This window comes from Chionomys nivalis, chromosome 2, assembly GCF_950005125.1.
Source record: "Chionomys nivalis chromosome 2, mChiNiv1.1, whole genome shotgun sequence".
Lineage (NCBI taxonomy): Eukaryota > Metazoa > Chordata > Mammalia > Rodentia > Cricetidae > Chionomys > Chionomys nivalis.
The window spans coordinates 112,296,802-112,319,686 of record NC_080087.1 but is presented as its reverse complement, the minus strand read 5'-3'; the positions used below and the strand labels follow the sequence as shown (position 1 = coordinate 112,319,686).

Below are 22,885 nucleotides of genomic sequence, written 5' to 3'. Positions count from 1 at the left end.
CCTCTTATATTAGTATATCAGCTCAGTTCCTACTCTTGAAATAAAATTTAGAGTCTTTGGCTTAGTAGAATCATATATCTACATCACTAACAAAAATAAAATCTTCAGACCTCTTACAAATTTAGGGAATGATCACAAATAGACTCATCTTCTGATGTTCAAGTGTACCTCCTAATCAGTCATGTCTTCATGGGAGATTGCTCAGAGACAGTGGGAGAAGTTATAGAAATAATGTCATGCTCAGTTAGTAGCACCCAGAGAGGCTAAAGCAGGAAGACTATGAGTCAAAGGCCAGTCCAGATTTTATAGTGAGAACCACTTATAGCCAACCAAAATGGAGTCACAAAAAAGAGTGCCAGCCCTTTTCAGAGGAACTAAAGCCAAGATGCTATGGTGAGGTGGTCCTTATGCATGACCACCAGACACTATCTTCTAAGATGCTACAGTGAGGTGGTCCTTATGCATGGCCACCAGATACTATCTTCTAAGATGCTACAGTGAGGTGGTCCTTATGCATGGCCACCAGATACTATCTTCTAAGATGCTACGGTGAGGTGGTCCTTATGCATGACCACCAGACACCACCTTCTAAGATGCTACGGTGAGGTGGTCCTTATGCATGACCACCAGACACCATCTTCTAACTTTATCTCTTCTTTTTATTCTTTTTATAATAGTTGTCTCAGGTATAGGCATATTTCAGAAACTTTCACACCAAGTACCTCAAGATGGAGGTCTAAAAACAAACTCTAACCTTTCTGGCATTAAAGAAAATGCTCTAAGGAGAGATATTTGTGTCTCTTCTTTTGCTATCAAACTATTATTTATAACAATAGACCCCCCAAGGAATTGTAATTTGCCCAGGAATCTCTTTCTAGACAGAAGGAATGCCCACAGTTCTGCTGTGGCCAGAAGAAGAACTTGTCAATCAAGAAAAGATTTTACTCAGTTTTGACACCTGGTCAGACCACCTTATAGAATGGACTGGAGCTGAGACACTGATGTCTAAGATGTGGGAGGACAACACCTTGACCAGGACAGCTCAGCCTCAGGTGTTATTCCTTTGGAGCTACCTACTTTGATTTGGTTTTGTTGGTTTTTTTGTTTGTTTATTTTTGAGAGAGGGTCTCTGATTGGAACCTGTGGATCATGGATTTGGCTAAGTTAACTGGCCAGAAAACCTGAGGGATCCTAATGTATCTGCTTTCAAAGCATTAGGGTTATAAATACAGGCCGTTATACAAGGCTTCTTGTGTAGGCAGTAAGGATCTAAACACAGGGCTACATACTTGTCCAGAAAGCACTTTACTGGATGAGACACACACACACGCCCGGCAGCCCTAGTTACTCGTATCCCTCAAACAGTACAGTCAGCAGGGAGAAGGTTCCGGAAGAAGCACTTTCTGAACACCATACCAATGCAGAGAATCATCTGGAATTGGGAGACAGCACTCCCCGACTCAGCCTGGTTGAATAAGATGAAACTACTGCCCTGAGTAAATAAGAGAAGTGCCTTTGGGCAGGGAATATTTGTCAGCTTTCAAAACAAATAAAAACCAAATTCCATGTCAGTCACTGTCACCTCCTCCATCAGGGCGCTACACTGTTCTAGTACATCAGACCCTGATCCTGATATTTCCAAACTTCAAGTCATTCACCCACAGCCCATTGCTTTTTAGTTTCTCTTTCTATGTTCATCCTTGATGGACTTTCCTTCTTTAAGCAACTACAGAAACCTGCTAAATTCAAAGACACCTAAAAACACAAAGGCAACACGAATTCAAATCCTGTACTGTTTTTGCTGCTCTTTGAACTTTCCAGAGCAGAGGGTGCATTTTTTTTTTTTGTGTGGTATTCTAACACTTTGTGAAGCACATTTTTTTGGCTGACCGAGTAGCAGTGAACTTTGGATGACATCTGAGGATGCTCATAGTCAGTGGAAAAAAAAAGGCTGGATGTAATTTCAAGGAACAGGCATGGCAGAAAGCAAGAGACAGAAGAACTACTTGGACTCTGGAGACCTGGATGATGGAAGTGGTCCCTCTGAGCCTCATAGCTTCCCTGACACTGATATGGGGTCTTTCTGGTCATAGTTAGCATCTTGATGAAGGCAAAGCACACACTAAGTAGTCCACAGTTGAAATACTTACGGATTTCACAGTTCGCTCCCACCCAGCCATGAGGGCAGTGGCAGGTATAACCATTAGGCTGGTCCAAGCAGGTCCCAGCATGACGGCAAGGGTTACTGTCACATTCATTGATGTCAATGTCACACTCATCACCTACGAGAACAAAGAAAAGCAACGGTGATTGGCTGTGTCCATATCCCCCATGAGTTCCGAAGGAAGGAAGGAAGGAAGGAAGGAAGGAAGGAAGGAAGGAAGGAAGGAAGGAAGGAAGGAAGGAAGGAAGGAAGGAAGGAAGGACAGTGGACGGACAGATGGATGGGCACAGGCTAATGATCATGACTTCCAGCCATGGAGCCCAGCCTACTATTTGTACAAAGTAAGGAACTGTTGAGAAATCCCAAACAAGGAATTTTTCACTTAGGCAAAACTGAATAAAGAAAAAACAATCCTACGAAGATTCTCCCCTTGAGCCCAGGAAGAAGTAAAGCTATTCTCACATCTGAATAAACCTTAGGGGGTTGATCTGAAAGGCAAACTTGGTTCCTGATGTTGTTCAAGTCCGCTCTACTTTGGAGTCAGTAACTGAATCTCATGCCATTTTCTGAAGTTCCAGGAAGCTGAACACTCACAGTTTATGATTATTTTGTTGTCAAATATTTGAGTTTGCTGGTTTGGACACTGGCTCTTTAGTGGACACAGCTGTATGCCCTGATCAAGTCTTGTGAAAGCCACTTCTTTCTTAGTCCCTTTGTATGCTTGGATTCAGCAGGGAAGGGTCTGATGATGGAGGAAGGTCATTGGTCAAATAATAAAGAAACTGCTTGGCCCTCAGAGGTTAGAACATAGGTGGGTGGAGTAAACAGAACAGAATGCGGGGAGGAAGAGGAAGTGAGCTCAGACGCCATTTCCTCTCCTCTCTGGGGCAGACGCCATACTCCCCTCTCCTGGGCAGATGCAGGGCAGCTCCTCTCAGAGGCAGACACGATGAAGCAAGCCACCAGGTCAGACATGCTGAATCTTTCCAGGTAAGACTGGTGCTACACAGATTATTAGAGATGGGTTGATCGGGATATGAGAATTAGCCAGTAAGGGCTAGAGCTAATGGGCCAAGCAGTGTTTAAAAGAATACAGTTTGTGTGTTGTTATTTTGGGGCATAAGCTAGCCAGGCTACCAGGAGCTGGGGCGGCAGGAACACAGCCTGCAGCTCCCCCCAACAGTCTGAAAACCTCAGGGGAAGCATCAAGTCCAATTAGGGTGACAGTTACACGCATGAGGTTAGCCCAAATCTGACATGCCCTTCCTGGAAAATGGTGGTCCAAAGGATGCTCACGTCCACTCCAGTCTGTTTATCCCCCACAAAGAAGATGGCCAGACCCTGCTGAGATGCAACATCCTGGGATTTCTGACCTGTCTACAGAACCTGCCAAACTAGCACACAAACCAGCAACACTGCAATCCAAACATCCCCATATAGGAAGTATCTTGCTGGCAAAAGTTTCATGAACAAAAGACACCCTTGAACAATTTTACAGCCATCACAATGAATGGATACAAGATGAAGCCACTCCTTAAACCTAAGGGCCTCTCATCAAAGCTGAAGAGGATACTTTACACCAAGACAATCTCTCTTAAAAGGAAGAAAGTGGAAGAGAATCTTTAAAAATAAGCCCTCATTTGCTTAGATAAATGCAGAAAAGGAAGCAAAAGAAAATACAAACACAACCCTGCTCTCATCATCACAGTCAACTAAGAGCAAAACCAAATATTTTGGTCCCATCTATAGAAGGCAACATTTTGTTGTATTCGGGTAATTACTTCTGGGCTTATTTAGCATTAAATTGCTTTTCTATCGGCTGTTGGTTTACTTCGCATTTATAAAACTGCCGTATGCTACTCACAGATCATTTCAGAGAAGGAATCTCACACTGAAAGATTTTCTGTCTGTTCCGTTTCACACTCTCTGCATACCTGGCATCTGACTATTGCGAGTCAAATCTGTCAAACAAGACACTCACAGTCTTGGAGTCATCCCAAAATAATTACAATTCAATCACATCAGGTAAATTTGTTTCTTGTGATAAATATAGTAATATATATCAATAGAAAGAAGGCAGAGTCGATTGCCTCGCGCTAACCTGTTCTAATGTGTTTAAAATGTGGTCTCTGTGTATTGGTGGGGTGATCACTCTGTTTTAACATGCTTAAAATGTGGTCTCTGTGTATTGGTGGGGTGATCACTCTGAGAGGAGAAGGGCATTGACTGACTACATCATTACAGATGGTATCACATGGTAAACCGGCTGAAAAACACATCAGCTGAGAAAGGCTGAAGGATAAAAATCAAAGTTCTGACAGATAAATACATCAGTGCCCCTTTCCACCCATTTAGGAGGCCAGCCTTAATGGAGACATTTGCTAAACAATCGCATGCTTCAGCTGGGAGTCAGACAGGGAAAATTCTGAAATGAGACACCCATGACCTGAACAGCAACAGTGAGAGAAACAGCCTGGCTCTTCCCAGTCTTCACAGTCACGGTCAGGCAAACCCCAAATCAGCAAGCCCAAGGTCAATGTTGCGCCCTCTGCGTAGCACGTGACCTTTAACTCCTGACCGGCCTCAAGCCTCAACTTCCCAAGTGTTGTGATTACAAGCAAGGCAGACAAGCATCAATCTTTCCATGTGTCTCAACATTGCTGACATTGTTTCCAGACAACAGGCATTTTGTATTATTCTACTAGAAAGGCTCTTAGTGTTAGCTTTACTAATTGTCAACTTAAAAGTCTGAGGTTTTGTGAACCTGAGACAGTTGTCTTTCTAGTTGACTTGTTTATTGTTTTCTTTTACCTAAATTAGAAAACAAAATATGCCGTGCTCTTAAATGACTGTTATTCTTCAATAGCATTTGCGAAGAGATGCTAAACGACATTTCTCCTTGACTAAGGCTAGCAATTAGGACCTGAACATGAAGTCTTTTACAGTTTACTTTCAATCTATTCTTCTCTCCCACCCCCGTATCTCTGTCTGCATTCACGTGTATACACATGTGCATGTAGATGCATGTAGGTATATGTGTGTGTGTGTGTGTGTAAGCCAGAGATTGAAGTTGTGTGTCTTTTTCTATCATGCTTCATTTTTTAAATGTGTACAAGAGTTTTGCGTTCATATATGTCTGTGTACCACATGCATACCTGGTGCCAGAAGAGGCCAGAAGAAGGTATCAGGTCCCCTGGAATGGATGTTATAGATAGCTGTGAGCCACCGTATGGGTGCTGGACAGCAAACTCAGATCCTCTGGGAAAACAGCCAGGGTACTTATCTGCTGAGCCATTTCTCTTGCCTCCATCTTATTTCTTGCCACAAGGTCTCTCACTGAACCCAGAGCTAGACTAGCTCACTCGTAAGTCATGGGGACTCCCCTTTCTCTGTCCTCCCCTTCCCAGTGCCCCACATTTCACTTGGGTGCTGGAGATCCACACTCAGGTTGCATGGCCAGTACTTGACTAGCTGAGCCATTTCCCAAGCCGTCAATCTACTGTTTTCTAAGAGGCAGTGTAGATAATATGTATCCTGGGTAGTACTTACAAAAGGTTATAATCACAGTGATTTATTTATAATGCTTTCTTTGGGTAAATTAGGAAGTGTAAAACAACCAAAAACTATCCAAAGTCATTACTGTTAATAAAGCCTTGAGTTAGCAGAGTCCATGCTCAAAGGTATAGATGACAATCTCTGCAACCACCATATCTACATTAAACATGCCAGGCTCCAGGCAGGCGCTTTAGCTTGTTCCTTCACACTTTAATAGGATTTTACTGTAGATGAAGCAAGATTCAAAAACATTATTTAGAACTTTTCCTATGATGGTGAAAAAAAAAACTGGAACCTGTCTTAACCACTTCTATAAAGTAGAAGACTGAATAAAATATATGAAAAATAAAACCCTTTAAAGAACTAGACACCACGTAGTCTCAGGTTGCAAGAAACAAAACATGGCATCTGACCATCACAGTCCCCCCTCCCTGTTCTTGTGCCTATAGCCAGATCTCAAACACAATGGTTTCACTGAACTAAGGAGATAAAAACTGGAGTTAGTGGAGGCCAGAGTTAAATGTAGGGAATGCTACATCAGAAGACAGAGTCCCTCAGATAAATAAAGCACCGGAATACTAAAGTACACTGTATCCCAGAATGATGCTGTCTCACTAGAGTTCGCTATCAAATATGATGTGCACATTGAATTCTAGAACCCTGGCAACGAGGGTAAGAGACAAACAGCCCCCAAACTGGTAGCAGATGAGGAAGAATTCAAGGCTCACTACCCACGGTGCATCAGTAAAGTCACTAAGGGTCCCATGTAAGGAGCAGGACACAACAACCACTACAGTAGAGGGTCAAACCAAAAAATGATCAACATAAAAAAGGTTAGTATTAAAAAGATAGTCCTATCACTCGCCATATTAACATACAGTGGCCAGCATCCAAACAAATCTGGAGAAAAGGAGGAAGAGAGGATGAAGAGGTAGGAGTCTACCCACCCACTTTCAAAAGTCACGTGGATACGGTAGATTTTAGGTATCGAGACTTTATGGCAACTGAACAGACATATCAATCAACGAAAAAGAAAGAACCCAAAAATAGAGCCACGCAAATTTTGCCAACTGATTTTTGACCGAGGTTCAAAGGCAGTTCAATGAAAGAGAAACAGATGGCCCTTTAACTAATGAAGCAACGTTTAAAAGGAAAAAATAAATAATGTCTAGTGGGGAAAGTCCATGACGGACTAAGTCTATAAAGAAAAGTAACTAAACCAGAGAAGCCTCGCTGAAGGGCAGCGCTGCAGGGAGGGAGCTGCTGACCGAATGACCTTGAACGTGAGTCACATTCAGATGCTGCTGTTGTTGTTTGAGACAAGTTCTGCTGTAGCCCAAACTGGCCTTGAACACACTAAATCACCAAAGAAGACCTTGAACTTGGGATCCTCCTGCCTCCACCTCCGGAGTACTGTGATTATAGTACTTAAGCCTCCATGCCTGGCTAAGGCCTGGCTAAACTAAAGGAAAATGAGCTGCATGCAGATCCGGTATTCTGGTTGAAAAGTGATTTTCTAGCTACAGAGAAACCCTGTCTCAAAAAACCAAAAAAAAAAAAAAAAAAAAAGAAAAGTGATTTTCTAAAAGAACACAAAGTAGCAACTTTGATAACGAGAATGTTGGAATTTAACGACGGAAGGGGGATAGTGGGAACCACTTACATTGCTATTATTATGTGTTTTGGGGTGGGTTATAAATAAATAAAAGAAGACCAGCATGATCCCAGTAGTACCAGATTAAGAGTTTGGACATCACCATGACTTCTCATTATACTTACTATAGGGGGCTGGAGAGATGGCTCAGCGGTTAAGAGCATTGCCTGCTCTTCCAAAGGTTCTGAGTTCAATTCCCAGCAACCACATGGTGGCTCACAACCATCTGTAATGAGGTCTGGTGCCCTCTTCTGGCCAGCAGGCATACACACAGACAGAATATTGTACACATAATAAATAAATTAATTTAAAAGAAAAAAGAAAAAAACTTACTATAGGTACAGAGAGCTGTATAGTAAGACATGCACCATATACACACATTAGTGTATACACATATAGTCTCTGGCTTGTCAGACAAGAGGTTCTGAAAGCAGTGACATATAATAGCAACAAGCCCTGTTAGTGCCTAGATATTTATTTCAATTATCCTCCAAGAAGGAGCCAGGGGACCTTGGAGAAATGGATGACTCCAGGATGAGGGCAGGAACTAGACAAGATGAGACTAAAGAGTCTGAAAACATCAGGAAACAGGCACCAGCTGAAACACAACACAACAAAGCAGCCACTCCCACACCCATATGGGGATATGTGGAAGGGGCACAGCCATCAAATGAAAGACCTCCTAGTGTCCAAATTGGGAACATTGTGAACAATAAAACAAACTAGAATGTGTTGTCCTGTAACATAAACCATACACTAAGTACCCGTAAGCCCTAATATAAATAAATGATTGAACAAACTAATAAATGGAGGATAATAAACAAATCTCTCACAAGGAAGAGTTCCAAATAGTCCTTTAGCTACCCCACCCTCATAGGGGAGCATAGTCCCCACTCACTGAGGGTTGGTTATGCCAAGTGACTTCCTTCCACACAGGGCAGCATGGTAGAGAAATGATGGTGGAAAATGGAAGGAGCACCAGCTCAGCTAGTGACCAAGGCTATCAGTAGCCACAAGCTACGCTGATAGCAGGAGGCCTTGCAATGCTGTGACAGGCATGGAAGATGGACAATAAACATGAGAAGACCTTTGCCATGGAGAATATCCAGATAGCAAAAATATAAAACACACGCACAAAAAAATGTTCACCATCATTTTGCCATAGAGAAACTCAAACTAAAGCCATAGAAAATGATCACTATACAGCTAACAGACTAACAAAGCCTTAGAGGAAAGAGTGGATGCCAAACCAATAAATAAAGATGAGAAGGATCGACACTGGGTGGTGGTTCCATGGAGAGAGCTGTGCAGAAGAATACCAGGCTTGGAGGGCAGGGAAGTGAGTTTGGTTTTCAGGGAAATGGGACATTGGATTGAGTATTTACTTAGATGACTCTCTTTATCTAACTCACTCCACTTCATCAATGAAGAGGTTCTCAAACACTCGCTAGTTGGCCAAATACAAGTTTTCCTAGACCTCAGATGCACTGAGAGGCAGGTAAGCAAGAAAAAGAAATGAAGATCAGGGGCTGGAGAGATGATTTCAGAGGACCTGGGTTCGGTTCCCAGCACCCATAAGGCAGTTCACAACTACCTATAACTCCAGACCCAGAGGGTCATGTACTATCTTCTAGTCTCTGTGGACACTAGGCACACATGGGAGACATACATACATGCAAGGGGTCAAAATTATTCCACAGTTTTCAGGCAGAGCAACTTACAGTGGCAATAATACTATCTGAAGTGCTAGCCAACATTTAAAAATTTAAAGCAGAAAAGAAAGGATCATCTATGAGTTTGGTACATGCTTGATAGCTCTAAGACAGTTTGCAAAATAAGCAGTTGGAGGTTCATTAAATATTCTGCAGTAAATATTCCATTTTCTCACCTAGAAAATTGTCAAAAAGTAAATTTCAAATACATTAAAGATTTAAGTACTCAAAATTAACTCATACATGGTTATAATGATATAGGAAGATACTAACAAAGCCTCAATAGTTAACACCACTTGATAACCAAGAAGAAAAAAAGGGGGTAAAATCAAGATTGAATTAGGTAAAGCTGAAGTATAATACACGTAAAACAGAGGTAATGAACTAAATGGCTAGAAAGAAAGATTAGTGTGGATGGCCTAGAAGAAAAGCAAAGTTATGAGGAAGTGTTCAGAAAGTAAGGGACACAACTGGCAAGAAATGTTTTTAAAGTTTTCAACTCTTTGAGCCTCAGACCTACAGATTCAATAATAAAATAGCGCTGTTGCCTTCCAGAATGACAACTCCGTAGCGTGTGTGTCAAGACGAGGAGACAGTCCTGTCACTTGATGTGAAAGTTGGCCTTTATTTTTGCTTTCTTCCTTGGGGAATATAACATATATGTGGTAATCTGTTCTCCTGGACCCCTGGGTTTCTATCCTGAAAAAGTATACTAAAGGGGGACGAGGGGCATATACAGAAAAATACATGTGTAGAAACATTCCTTCCATTATTGTTTGTAATGTGGAAACATTCTTAACTGCCAAAAATAAAATTGAAGATGAACTAAAAATAAATCATGGCATTTCATAGACTAACCAGTCAACCAGTAAAAATGCTTTAACAATAAAGGCTTGGGGTCCTCTTTCAAAGAACCCTTGTTCTGTTCTCACATCCCCCATATTGGGCAGCTCACACCACCTATAATTCCAGATCCAGTGACCCAATGCCCCCTTCTGGCCTCTGTGGGTACCTGCATTCATGTGCGCATGCACACACACACACACACACACAAAATTATAAAATAAATATTTTGAAAGTGTAATTCTTGGTATGGAAACACATTTATTATTTATTTATTTGTTTGGTCTAGTTAAAAGTAGGCTACAAAATAACAAGATATTATTCCATTTGTGTCTATATATGTACACATAAACATATGTACACATATATACTGTATGCCATATTCTATTCATAGACCTTCAGGAAAACTCTTGAAAGTCAATATATTAATAATGTTATTTCCCAGCAATATGCTGTTAACTGGTGAATTATTATTTCAATAGCTTTAAACTTCTAATTTCTTCTATTCTTTGTGTTTAATTACTAGTAAGATAGAAATATCTGGAAAAGACCCAGGAATCTTCCCTGATATATTTTTGCCTCCACTGACTAATACATAAATGTCTCTCTGCATTTATAAACCACCAGATAAACAAAACCATCTGCAAATCATTTTCTGGAGCAAGCCCACTTCTCAGTCTCAGAACAACACAAGAAGAAAACATGGGGTGCGAAAAAGACAAATAGGAAAATCAGAAACTGATTCTCCTCCAGCCACTTGGCTGTTGGCACCTTCCCCAAGGGTAAACAGATAAGGCTTCCCTGGGAAGGGCTGGAGAGTGAATTATGCAAAGCACTGTAGGGTTTGGAGATGGCCACAGTGGCCCAGAAGAAGGGTTCAAGCCTAGCAAAGTGGTCCCCAGCAGAGGATGCCATGTGTTTCCCTATAGACCCCCACCTTCTTCCATGGTCAGCCTTCTCCCAAACCCATAGTGGAAGAATCCTCCACCTAGATTGACTTAACAACATACCAAAAATATAGACTTTGTAATCTTTTTATGTGCATGTATGTGTGTATTGTTTATGTGCACAAAATATGAATGATCATGTGTGCTCAAGTATGTGGACCCCAAGGGACAACCCTGAGTGTTGTTCTTCAAGCACCAATCACCTTGTGTTTGGAGACAGGGTCTTCCACAGACCTGGAACTTGCCAAGTGGCTACGTAAGCTGGTCGGTGAGCTCAGCGGACTGGCCTGTCTCCCTGTCCCAGGTCTCGGGGGCACAACTGTGCAGCCTCACTCAGCTTCCATATGTGGATCCCAGTGATATAACTCAGGTCCTCATGCTTGTACATCAAGCCCTTTACTAAGCGATGGCCCCAGCCCTGACCTTGTCTTATTCTTTAGTTTTCAAGACTTCTGAGTTCTGCAGGGAAAAGCAAGGTTAAAATTTGGAATATTCTGGACTCTCGTGGTTTCAGACTTTCCTTTGAGAACTGATGAAAACTGAGAACCTCCCCTTGGCACACACATCCAACATAACACTGCACTTCTGCTTTCACAGATTTGCAAGCTCCCTGAGCTCAGGGGCTGGGGCTTGGACAAAAAAAAAACAAAACAATGTTAGCTTGGATCCCCAATCTAAAAGCAACTCCCAGACAATGTTCGGAAACCACCGAGACTAGGGTGAACCCAGCTCCTGTGTCTGCAACTGCCATTTAATTCTAGCTACCCACTCCAGTCTGTCCCCACATTCCTATTCGACCCTGAATCCTTCCTCCCCAACACCAAAACTGTCACTTTTATAACACTCAACAGTGTCTGGATAGAGTTCACATGGAAAACATCTTTGATCCTTCCTGAGCCCTTCATACTACATGAACACTGACACTTGCAAGTGTTCTCATGAGCTCATGGCTTATGCTTCAGAGCTCCAGCTCTGGAAACATACAGTGGTGGCAGTGCCAGCAAATCTAAATGAGAAATGCTGGCTTCAGAAGAGCCTAGTTTAATGACAACATAGTCTATTGTTTGGAAATGGATCTCATTGAAGCCACGCCCCTGACGTTTCACAATGGCAACCTTGGCAACCGTGGGGACTATGCGGTGAGTTTGAAAACACACTCATGGGCCACTCACCTGTGAACCCTGGTGCACAGATGCACGTGCCGTTCAGGCCCTCGCTGTCGCAGGTTCCGCCATTCAGACAGCTGATGTTAGCACAGGGGTCCTTGTACAGTTCACAGTGTGTTCCTGCAGAGAAGCAAATGAGAAAGGGTGACCATGGAGCACTCCCCTGGCCCTATAGCCTTCCAAAGGAAGGGTCGCACCAGCATGTGACAGCATTGGAACTGGTCCATGGTGTATATGTGTTCATGTGTGTGTGTGTCTCAGTGTGGCTGTGTCGTGTATGTGTGTGCTTGTGTGTACACATGTATGTGTGTGCGTGCATGTGCATATCTGTGTGGATGTCTGTCCCTGCGTGCAAGTATTTATTTGTGTGTGTGTGAATGCGTGTCTGTGTGTGTGCATGTGTTTGGGTATGTGTTTGTTTGTTACATGGGTATCTTTGTGTGCATGTGTGTGTGTACTCCTTAAAAATGTACCTTATTAGAAAATAGCCAATTTAATCCCCACCCAAAGTAAGTATGGTATCTTATCTACTTAGGGAGCTTATCTACATTTTCTCTGCATATCTCAAAGCCTATCACATAGAAAGCCAAAAACCTGAAAGTTAAAATTTCTCAATGGCCAACTCCCACATCCATACACATATAGGCAGCAGTAATTGACCTTACTGAGCTACCACAAAAAGAGAAAGTAAAAAAGGAAGACAGGAAGTTAGGGGGAAGTATTAGACAGACATGGGGAAATTGGGGAGAAGGGGGGTATATATGATAACATTTCATTGTGTATATGTATAAAGTTCTCAACAAAATAAAAAAAAAATCTCGATGGCAAATGCTGAATCTCCAAAAGAAACAGGAGATGGTTAGATAGCCTGAGAAACATTTAACATTCAACAGCAAAGGTGAAAACTGGGCGTCAGATGATTTAAAGGTTCTACATGGAGACAAGAGGAGGCAGGAGGGGTTTCTCCACGCATGGACTTTCCACTCAAGAGGAAATCAGCCCGTGCTTCAAGTCTCCAAGCATCCTGACAGCACACGTCCCAAGCCCTCTTGCGGTCCCAAATGTCTGATTTACCCCTCACTGCAACACCCAGGAGACGAAGGGGAAACTTAGGGAAGAAGCTACCTGCTGTCACAAGGCAGCAAAGGGAAGGAACAGGGACTCAAGTCCATGAGTGATCCCTAGTCAAGGTGGCCACTTAAAGGAATGTTTACTTCAGACCCGCATGTGGAGTTCAGCTCCCACTGAACAAAGATGAAATATACAGATCTAAGGGGTCAGTGAGATGGCTCAGATGGGAAAGGTGCTTGTCACCAAGCCTGGGCATCTGAGTTCAATCCCCAGGACCCAGGCGTAGAAGGGAAATACTGACTCCTACAAGCTGTCCTCTGACCTCCATGCGTATAGTTATGATACACGTGCCCACATACTCACACTCACATACACACATAGATAAATGCAATTAACTGCTTTAAATCCTTGAATAAAAATGGAAAACTTCTCTCTCTCCCCATCTCCCCTTACCCCTATCCCACCACACCCCCAAGATCCCAATTTTTTGCCCAGCAATCTTGTCTACTTCCCATATCCAGGAGGATAACTATATGTTTTTCTTTGGGTTCATCTTCTTATTTAGCTTCTTTAGGATGAGAAGGGGAGGATGGGGGCAACTTGGGGAATTGGGATGGCTGGGATAAAGGAAGGATGGATATGGGAGCAGGGAAGCATATATCTTAATTAAGGGAGCCATCTTAGGGTTGGCAAGAGACTTGAACCTAGAGGGGCTCCCAGGTGCCCAGGGGGATGTCCCCAGTTAGTTCCTTGGGCAGCTGAGGATAGGGAACCTGAAATGGCCCTATCTTATAGCCATACTGATGAATATCTTGCATATCACCATAGAACCTTCATCTGGTGATGGATGGAGATAGAGACAGAGACCCACATTTGAGCACCGGAATGAGCTCCCAAGGTCCCAATGAGGAGCAGAAGGAGGGAGAACATGAACAAGGAAGTCAGGACCGTGAGGGATGCACCCACCCACTGAGACAGAGGGACTGATCTATTGGGAGCTCACCAAGGCCAGCTGGACTGGAACTGAAAAAGCATGGGATAAAACTGGACTCTCTGAACACGGCGGACAATGAGGGCTGATGAGAAGCCAAGGACAATGGCACTGGGTTTTGATCCTACTTCATGTTCTGGCTTTGTGGGAGCCTAGCCAGTTTGGATGCTCACCTTCCTAGACCTGGATGGAGAGGGGAGGACCTTGGACTTTCCACAGTGCAGGGAACCCTGACTGCTCTTCGGACTGGAGAGGGAGGGGGAAAGGAGTGGAGGGGGGGGAATGGGAGGCTGGGAGGAGGCGGAAATTTTTTTTTCAATTAAAAAAATGGAAAACTTTGCTTGTGTAAAAGGAAAAATAGGATATGTTTGCGTGTGTACATACAAATGTCTGAAGTGAGGTTGGATTACTTCCAAAATAGATTGCTTTGATTTCACAGCTACGCATTTCTGCTTCATTTACAAACACATACACACACACACACACAAACACATACCTTTTTCACAATAAATATATTATTTTTTAATTAATAAATGAAAAACTCAGTACCATTTGGGAGGAGGGAGGTCTGCTGGGAAGCCAGAGTACAACACGGGTGAACAGATTTCTTGCCCTTTCTCTCTTCCTCCATCCCTCCCTCCCTCCTTCATCCTTCCCTCTCCCTTTTTCTGTCTCCTTCCCCACCCCACAGCCTTAGGAGTAGAAGAACATTTACATTCTGATCTAGGTGAGAACATAAACAGCGCAATGCTTATTCTCCCTGACTGCCTCAAGAAAAAAGGCTTGAAGCAAATCTCAGCAATGTGACCCCGACTTCGCTTGCACGCCACATCCTTCCTCAGATCGCATTGCACAAGTGACTGCCGCACCCAGTGACTCATCCCGTGGGCTCTGACATCTTGCTGGCCTTTTCCCCTCCTCTCTTTGTCACCGCCTTAGGAGATGAGGCTCAAGAAAGAGGGACAGAAGAAAATAAAGGCAGAAAGCCTACATCCACAGGAGCGCCCTCCATGAACAGTGCATTTTACAGTGACAGACCTCAGTTCCTGTTCTGTCTCACCTGCCATTTTCAAGTATTGCTCGGCCCCATGACCGGGATTTTTCCCAAGTGTTTTTCGGAACTCAGCTTTCTCATATCTTACTGCCTTGTACCTGCAGGCAACAGTCACTCACAACATGCCCTAACTCCCTCTCTGTGTCCAGGGCCTTGAAGGGGATCTCCCTGTCTTCGTAATGTGAAACTTTCTTCTACATTTGAGTTACACAGTCTCTTCCTAAAGTTTCTACTTCTAGAGGCTGGGGATGTAGCTCACCCAGGTTTTGCTTTGATCCCCATCACCACAGCAACCAGGCATGGTAGCATACACAAGGAATCAGGGACTCCAAAGTTTGAGGCAAGAACACGAAAAGTTTAATGTTGTCCTTGACTCCATAACAAGTTCAAGCCCCTGTCTCAAAGAGAGAGAGAGACAGAGAGACAGACAGAGAGATACAGAGACAGAGAGAGGAGTCTTCCTCAGAAAAGAGCACACCCATTAAACATGCAACACTAAATGGTCAGTCCTGAAACATACACACACAAGTAACATTCTATGGACTGAGCAGGTTGTGTTTATATATTTAGAAACTACATGTATGTATACATGTGTGTTGATATATGCTTATATACATATACATACAAACATATATAGCTATATAAACAGTAAAAGAGAAAAGAAGCCATGAATCTGAAAGAGAGCAAAGGGAATGTATGGGAGGAACTGGACGGCGAAGAGGGAAGGGGAAATGATACAATTATAATCTCAAAATAATTTTAAAAATCAATTAGAAGAATGAGGGCAGAGGAGTCCTCTCTGCTTCAAAATATTTATCTCAAAGATCATAAGTTCCCATTGGGCTGATCGATGGGAACCAGACAACCAACAGATCCAGTTGTAATGTGAACTAAAGCCATCACCAAAGTTCAGAGCAAAGTCCAGCAGACCTGAATGGCTACACTGAGGCCGTGCTCACTGAGCACCCAGCAATCGCTAGCCAGTCCAGCCACGTCAATAAAACTAACTCCCTTTGCCAAATAAGGTTAAAAAAGAAATTCTAGGCCAAAATTTACATATCATAAATATATCTACCTATCATCTATCTATCTATCTACCTATCATCTATCTATCTATCTATCTACCTATCATCTATCTATCTATCTATCTATCTATCTATCATCTATGTTCTTATTTAGTTAGAGTCTCACATAACCCAGGCTGGTTTCAAACTCCCTATGTAGCTGTAATGATCCTCCTAGTACTGGGATTCCAACTGAACACCACCATAGCCAGTATATGTGTTCCTGGGGATCAAACCACAGGGGCTTGTGAATGTGACATCCACAGACCAAACATCTCCAACAATATAGATTTACTAAAAACACCCAAAATCACAAGCATACAATTGCAATCTTTCATGCATTTGGATTTCTTTTCCTTTGGCAATAATTTTCTTCACTGTTACTTTTCTTTTTTTTGATACATAAGGCATTCGGTTACCCGAGCATTCATTGGGAGATTTTTGGCAGCAAGGCTGGACAAAAGCTCATCTTAGCAGAACATGATCTCTGTGAATTGGGAAGGGCTCACATCCCTGGTACATTCTTGAGTCGCTTGCATTTCTATAGTCTAAGCTTGGTAATCCTTCTACTAAAAAATATAATCGCATGGCCATGTAGGTCATCAGAACAGAGTAACTTTGCACTAAAAACTAAATATACAGAAGAGACAGCATGGTTACCCATGATATGCCCAGGTGCTTCTCTTGTTCAAGCCTTCCTCTTGGCTTCCAGGACATGCCTTCCCTGACATTTGTCAAGATATTGCCCCAGTACTGTCACAGGCATCCTGACTCCCTGACCAAAGATAGCTACCTTCACCTCTTCCTGGACTGGACTTTGCCTGGCAGAACTGAACATTTTTTGCTATAGAGCAGAACCTTGAATTTTCCCAAGCAAAGCAGGTTTCAACATTGTGTGCTCAGAACTTGCTATGATTTCCATTGTCACAGAATTCCCTGTGTCAGATCCCAATGTATACATTCCCTCCTTGACTCCCCCACAAATCTCTGAGCACCATCGGAGCCGAGCACACATCTTAATTCGCGGAAGAAATAGCAGCTACAGCACCATAACCCTGTCCTCACAGAAAGGATGACAGCCAGCCAGTGGACTTTGGCTGACATGCAGGTGAGATTGCCAGAGGAATGAGGCATCATTCCAAGTTCCAAACTGGCCTCAAAAACATCCTATTTTGTCAGGGAAAACCAGGTCCACGCTTCAAGCTAAGTCTGAGGACATACACATCACCCATTGGCAAGGGACTGGGCATGCACAATTACGAAACATGTTTAGTCTCAAGCAAAAATAAACTTCAATTCAGTCACAATTAATAATAATTCCTACTTCTCAGATTAAGAGATGGAGAATGATGTTTCTGGAAAATTTTCTATTCCAAGAGGGCTCCTTCCTGAATCTAGTTTTAAAATGATCTAGACTATAAAGAGCAATGTGCCGATTATATAGCTTTGTTGCCCCAAGTTAGTTACAATTAATATTTGAAAACTGGAAATCACTTATTTTTTAATCTCCCAGAAAAGTAAGCTCGGTAAAGACAATTAGCTAAAAATAGTCTTGGAGGACGATTGCTGTTTTGTTGCTGGTTTCTTCTGGCTTGCAGTGCCAAGGACTGAACCTAAACCCCGGGCTCTCACCAGTAAGCACTCACCCCCTGAATGACATCCCCCACCTCAGACATGTTCTTACTAATTCAGCTTCACTTTGTGATGTCATCCTACTTTATCAAGCTCTACTTTCTTCTTGAAGACTTCCTCAGTTTTTCGATTGTTACAGAGATCACCGTTTTCTGAACCATTTTAGAAATTACAGTTGGCATCTCAACCCTAGTGTTATTGTCCCTTGTGCATGCCGATCTCAGTCTGTTCTCCTAGGGAAGTGATGGGCAGAGCTAGAAAAACTCGGACTTAATTCATGTCTGCATGGATCACAGTGCAGAAGCATACAAAATCCCTAGAATTTTCTGTTTACTCTGTAAATAGCATGGAACAAAAGATGCAACTTTACCCAAAAATAAATGAGTAAATAAATATCATTCCTTCAACAGTAAAGGTATGATGTGACCACACCTTTAACAAAGTGATATATTTTCTGGAACAGTACCCATTCCAAAAACAAGCAGGAATTATAAAGAATTAAATGAACTGTGATAAACAATACTACCATGAATGTCTTTGATCATTGTATTTTTTTAGTATTATTATTCTTTTTTTTTTGTTCTTTGAGACAGGGTTTCTCTGTAGCTTTGGAACCTCTCCTAGAACTAGCTTTTGTAGACCAGGCTGGCCTAGAACTCACAAAGGTCCACCTGACTCTGCCTCTTGAGTGCTGGGATTAAAGGCGTGGGCCACCACCGTCTGGCTCTCATTGTATTTTTTTAATAGCAGAATAAATTTAATGATTAACCAATACTTGTTTGGGATTCTTGGTCACAAAAAATAGAATACCAATTCTATTTTAAAAACATTTAAAATAGTTTAAATATTTTAAATAGCTTATCTATTTAAAAATACACATAGTTTTATAATACACAAAAGCAATAAATGACTTCGCTACCAAGAATCCCAAACAAGCATTGGTTAATTACTAAATTTATTCTGCTATAAAGAGATAAAAAACGAATCCAACATGAGGCTATACCTTGATTTTTTTGACATGCTGAGGCTATGAACACTAAACAGAAATCATTTTATATCTGTCATTCACTAGCTTTAAAACTGTGAAGAAGGAAGAACCAACATGTTTGTGGCTGAAAGGAGGCTGATTGAGCCCATTGGTCTAGCGCTGGCTAACAATGTCATGCCCCATGGTAGAAACTCAACATTTTCTTTTTCTACCTTTATGCATTTAATTTTTTTATAATTTCATACATGAATATACTGAATTCACATCATTTACAACCCTTTTCTCACCACCACCCCCCATTCCTCTTGATGTGGGTGACAGGCAACACAGGAGAAACTCACATGTTCTTTTTGGCTTTCTTTATTCTATTAATGTGATTAACAACAAGTCTTTTGGTTGTTTGTGTTGGGGTCTGCTGTAGTAATGATGAAACCCAGGAGCCTGCACACACTAGGGGAACACTAGGAACTCTGTTTCCCAAACATTCGGATTATATTCTGGCAAACAAACATGGGGCCAAAGTGCCAGAGAGTCACAAACATCAGGCAGTCTATGACAGGGTTGGAGCTCAGGTAAAGGACACTCAGAAAGGCCAGGGCGTGAAGCTACGAAGGTGAAGTCTAAAGTGGGATTGTGAGGTGTTGCTCCAGCAACAGAAAAGGTAATTACTTCACTCTCTGCTCTTTAGGAGGAGCAGGTCTATAGCAGGCGTGTGTGACTCCTTCGCCTCATAGAGACTTGGTTAAAACTATACAGAACTTTACTTTGGCTATTTAAATCCCCTTCCCCAGGAGTCCCTGCGATCTGCCCCATGTAATTCCCTCCCACTGAATATGAACGTCTATTCCAGAGCACCTTGGAAAGTTTAGAGATTTTTAAGACACATTTAAAGTTCCTAATCAGGGGCTGGAGAGATGGCTCAGTGGTTAAGAGCATTGCCTGCTCTTCCGGAGGTCCTGAGTTCAATTCCCAGCAACCACATGGTGGCTCACAACCATCTGTAATGAGGTCTGGTGCCCTCTTCTGGCCTGCAGACATACACACAGACAGAACATTGCATACATAATAAATAAATAAATAAATAAATAAATAAATAAATAAATATTTAAAAAAAAAATAAAAAAAAATAAAGTTCCTAATCAGCTTATGTGGAAAGCTCATCCTGTGTGAGCCTGACTGGGGAGGCCTTTAAGGGGATCCAGGCCATTGCTGACATGGAGAATTTGAAGCAACAGGGATGAAGCAAACTGTCATGAATTCTACAGCCTGAAGGAAGGATGTGAATGCTGTCCAGCCCTGAGGGTCTTCATGAGCTTATCCTCCTGGAGTCCAGCCTTAGCTTGGAGCGCAGGCTCTTTCATACACAGTGACCTGGGGGGCCCTGGGCATGGCACCACCCAAGCCCTTCCTGGGCTGACAGAACTAACAGCTATCCAAAGCCGTGTCCTAAGTCACTGGTGTATCGTAAGCCTCTGTGTGGCAGCCGCTAGCTAATGTAGCAGTTGTGCCTATTCTGAGACACTCTCTTCACCATTAAATTAGCGCCGTCATATCCATCTGGGTCACTCCCTGCATTTAAATCAGTCTTCCCACAACCCTCCTGTTCTTCCCCTTCCACTACCTCAGTGTCTCCTGAGGACACTTCTCACAAACACAGTCCCAGGGAGGGTACAGAATATCACAGTCTCTGAATTATTAAAATGTATGGCGATTTTTTTGATTTTATACGCCCGTGTACGTGTGTGCACATGTCGGGGTGGCAAGTGCATGTGTGTGCGGGTGTATGTGGAGACCAAGAGACAGCCTTAGGTATCTGCCTCAGAAATGCCATTCATCTCATTTGAGATATGGTCTCTCATTAGCCTGGAATTCATCAAACAGGCTAGACTGGCTGGCCAGTGAGCCCCAGCCAGCCATCCCCCTGTCGCTGTCTCCCTAGGACAAGGCTTAGGGAAGTGCACCACCACACCTGCTGTTTGTATGTAGGCACTGGAAATTGAACTCAGGTCCTCGCACTTGCAAAGCAAGCACTTCACCAACTGAACTACCTTTGCAAATGGTCCTCTAATCCCCAGTCCTATACCCTGCCAAATATGGCTGCCAGCTGCCGTTCTCACGGTCCTCTGTTTTAAATGTGACCTGCACAGCCCATTCCCATAGAATGTTCTTTTAGCCTAGTCGTTAGAACTTCTACCCAGAAAATTACAATGTGCACATTGTATTCTTGGGCACACTGAATTAATCCCCTTGCAAGCCAGGTTTCCTCTTCTCCCTGAGGCCCTGGACAGTGACTTGGTGCTAGCCTTATTTTGGTCTTTCCCTTCCCCTTCTGGAGCATCTGCCCTCAGAACCCTTGGATCTTTTCTCCAAAGTGTCTATCTGTTTCCCAATGACCTCCATTTTCTCATACTTTAATATCTATCAGGAAATAGTTCTGCCTTTGTGCTCTCCAGATTCAGATTCAATTTTAAGTAAGGCATATCGCTTTTTTACTTCCCCTCTTGAGTCTTTAGAGACTCAGTTTTTCTTCTTCTTTGAGTAGTTGGTATGGGCTCCTTCTCCTGCGGGGCTGGAGGAGACATCAAGTCAGAGAGGGGGATGCTGGACTGGCAGCCAGCTGAGCCCTATCTTCTGAGGTCTAGAGTAGAAAGGCCTCTCAGTCTGGCTTTCTCAGGGTCCACTGATAAGAGCAGGAGAAAACCATTCTCTTCCAGCCACACAAGAAAGGATTCGGGCCTCCAGACTATGCAGCTCCCTTAAAGAGCAGCCGGGGTCTATGAAATAAGGGAACAACTCTGCCTCCTGAGGTCATGGGTGGTGTGTTCACAAGGCATCCTTCAATTCCATGAACTCAGGGGTTCTCTGCATGCCTCAGTCATCAGTTCCTAAAGTTCTCAGCTCTCTGAAATCGTACTTTCTCTTCAGACTAGAAGTTGAACTTCCCAGCTCCTCTAGCACTCCTCAAGAACCTCATCTTCATTCAACCTTTTACCTCCAGGATCAAGGTCACTGAATACGGGCTTCAGCTGCTTTCTTTCTAGAATCTTCACTTTCTTACACTAGGAGATGCATTGATTTTTTGATAAAGGGAACGCTCAATACTGCAGATGGACAAACAGCAAGGTAATTAGGAGGAACTTCTCAGGCAAGCAGACGGGAGCTCCTAACTTGGAGCACACAGGGACGTGCTGAACTCACGCACAATGAGCACAACCAGCTGACATGGTACAGAATAACACTCTAGCAATTGCCATTTCAGATATGCTTATAGGGAGGAGTTCGCAAAGGCTCGCCTGAGAATGTGCCAGAAATGCAAAGTCTTGGCCCCCACTTTAAGCTTAGAATTAAAAGCTGGAAAGTTGAGGTGCCGTGCTCTAGAAGAGAGCTGCTGGCAGAAGCTGACGTGAGCTCAAGTTTGAAAGCCATGGCTCACAGCAGAGGGAGGGGAGAGGACAAGAGGGTATATTTGAAGACTTTATACATAATCGCTTTCTTTTATCCTATAGAGGCAGAGCCAGGCATATATTTGGAATGAGGAGTTTCATGCAGGGCTTCTGAAGAAATGCTGTGATTTTAGAGCTACAGCATGAACAACAACACCCAGAATGTGTGGAAACCGCATGGAAAAAGTTAACATCGCTGCCCTTGTATTTTGAGGGCCATTGATAGGCTTTTAAATGCAACCATACTTTTCTTGTTTAGTAAGGCCAGCATGAGCTGAAGGTCAAAGAAAGAAGAGCATACATATTCCAGATCTATCTACTTAATCATCTTGCTAATTATAAAGACAAGATCTGTTCCCCAAACTAAAGAATATTGGTAGTTTTAGTTGTTTGAAGCCTATTCCCCATACCAGTCCTATTATTGAAGGATCTGGAAATCTCTGTATCATTGGCCAAAATCCATTTGAGAGCTTTGTCCCAGCTCAGCAGACCTGTGGCGGGATTGAGATGAGCTAACTAAACAACTAAAGTCATTGGCCTTTTGTTCTCCTTTCCAGAATCAAATGGATTCCTTCTTCCCCCCAAGCTCTGATAGACCCCA

General features: G+C 42.9%; 1 protein-coding gene across 1 annotated transcript in view; it reads right to left on the bottom strand.

The window, feature by feature from the left end:
* The window catches only part of Dner (delta/notch like EGF repeat containing), a 298,176-nt gene that overhangs the window by 19,224 nt on the left and 256,067 nt on the right, over positions 1–22,885 (bottom strand). The window contains exons 10-11 of the mRNA XM_057761704.1: positions 12,048–12,161; positions 2,151–2,282 (exon numbers count right to left, since the gene is read on the bottom strand). Of these exons, the coding sequence (XP_057617687.1) occupies positions 2,151–2,282; positions 12,048–12,161 (246 nt within the window). The remainder of the gene's footprint in view (positions 1–2,150; positions 2,283–12,047; positions 12,162–22,885) is intronic.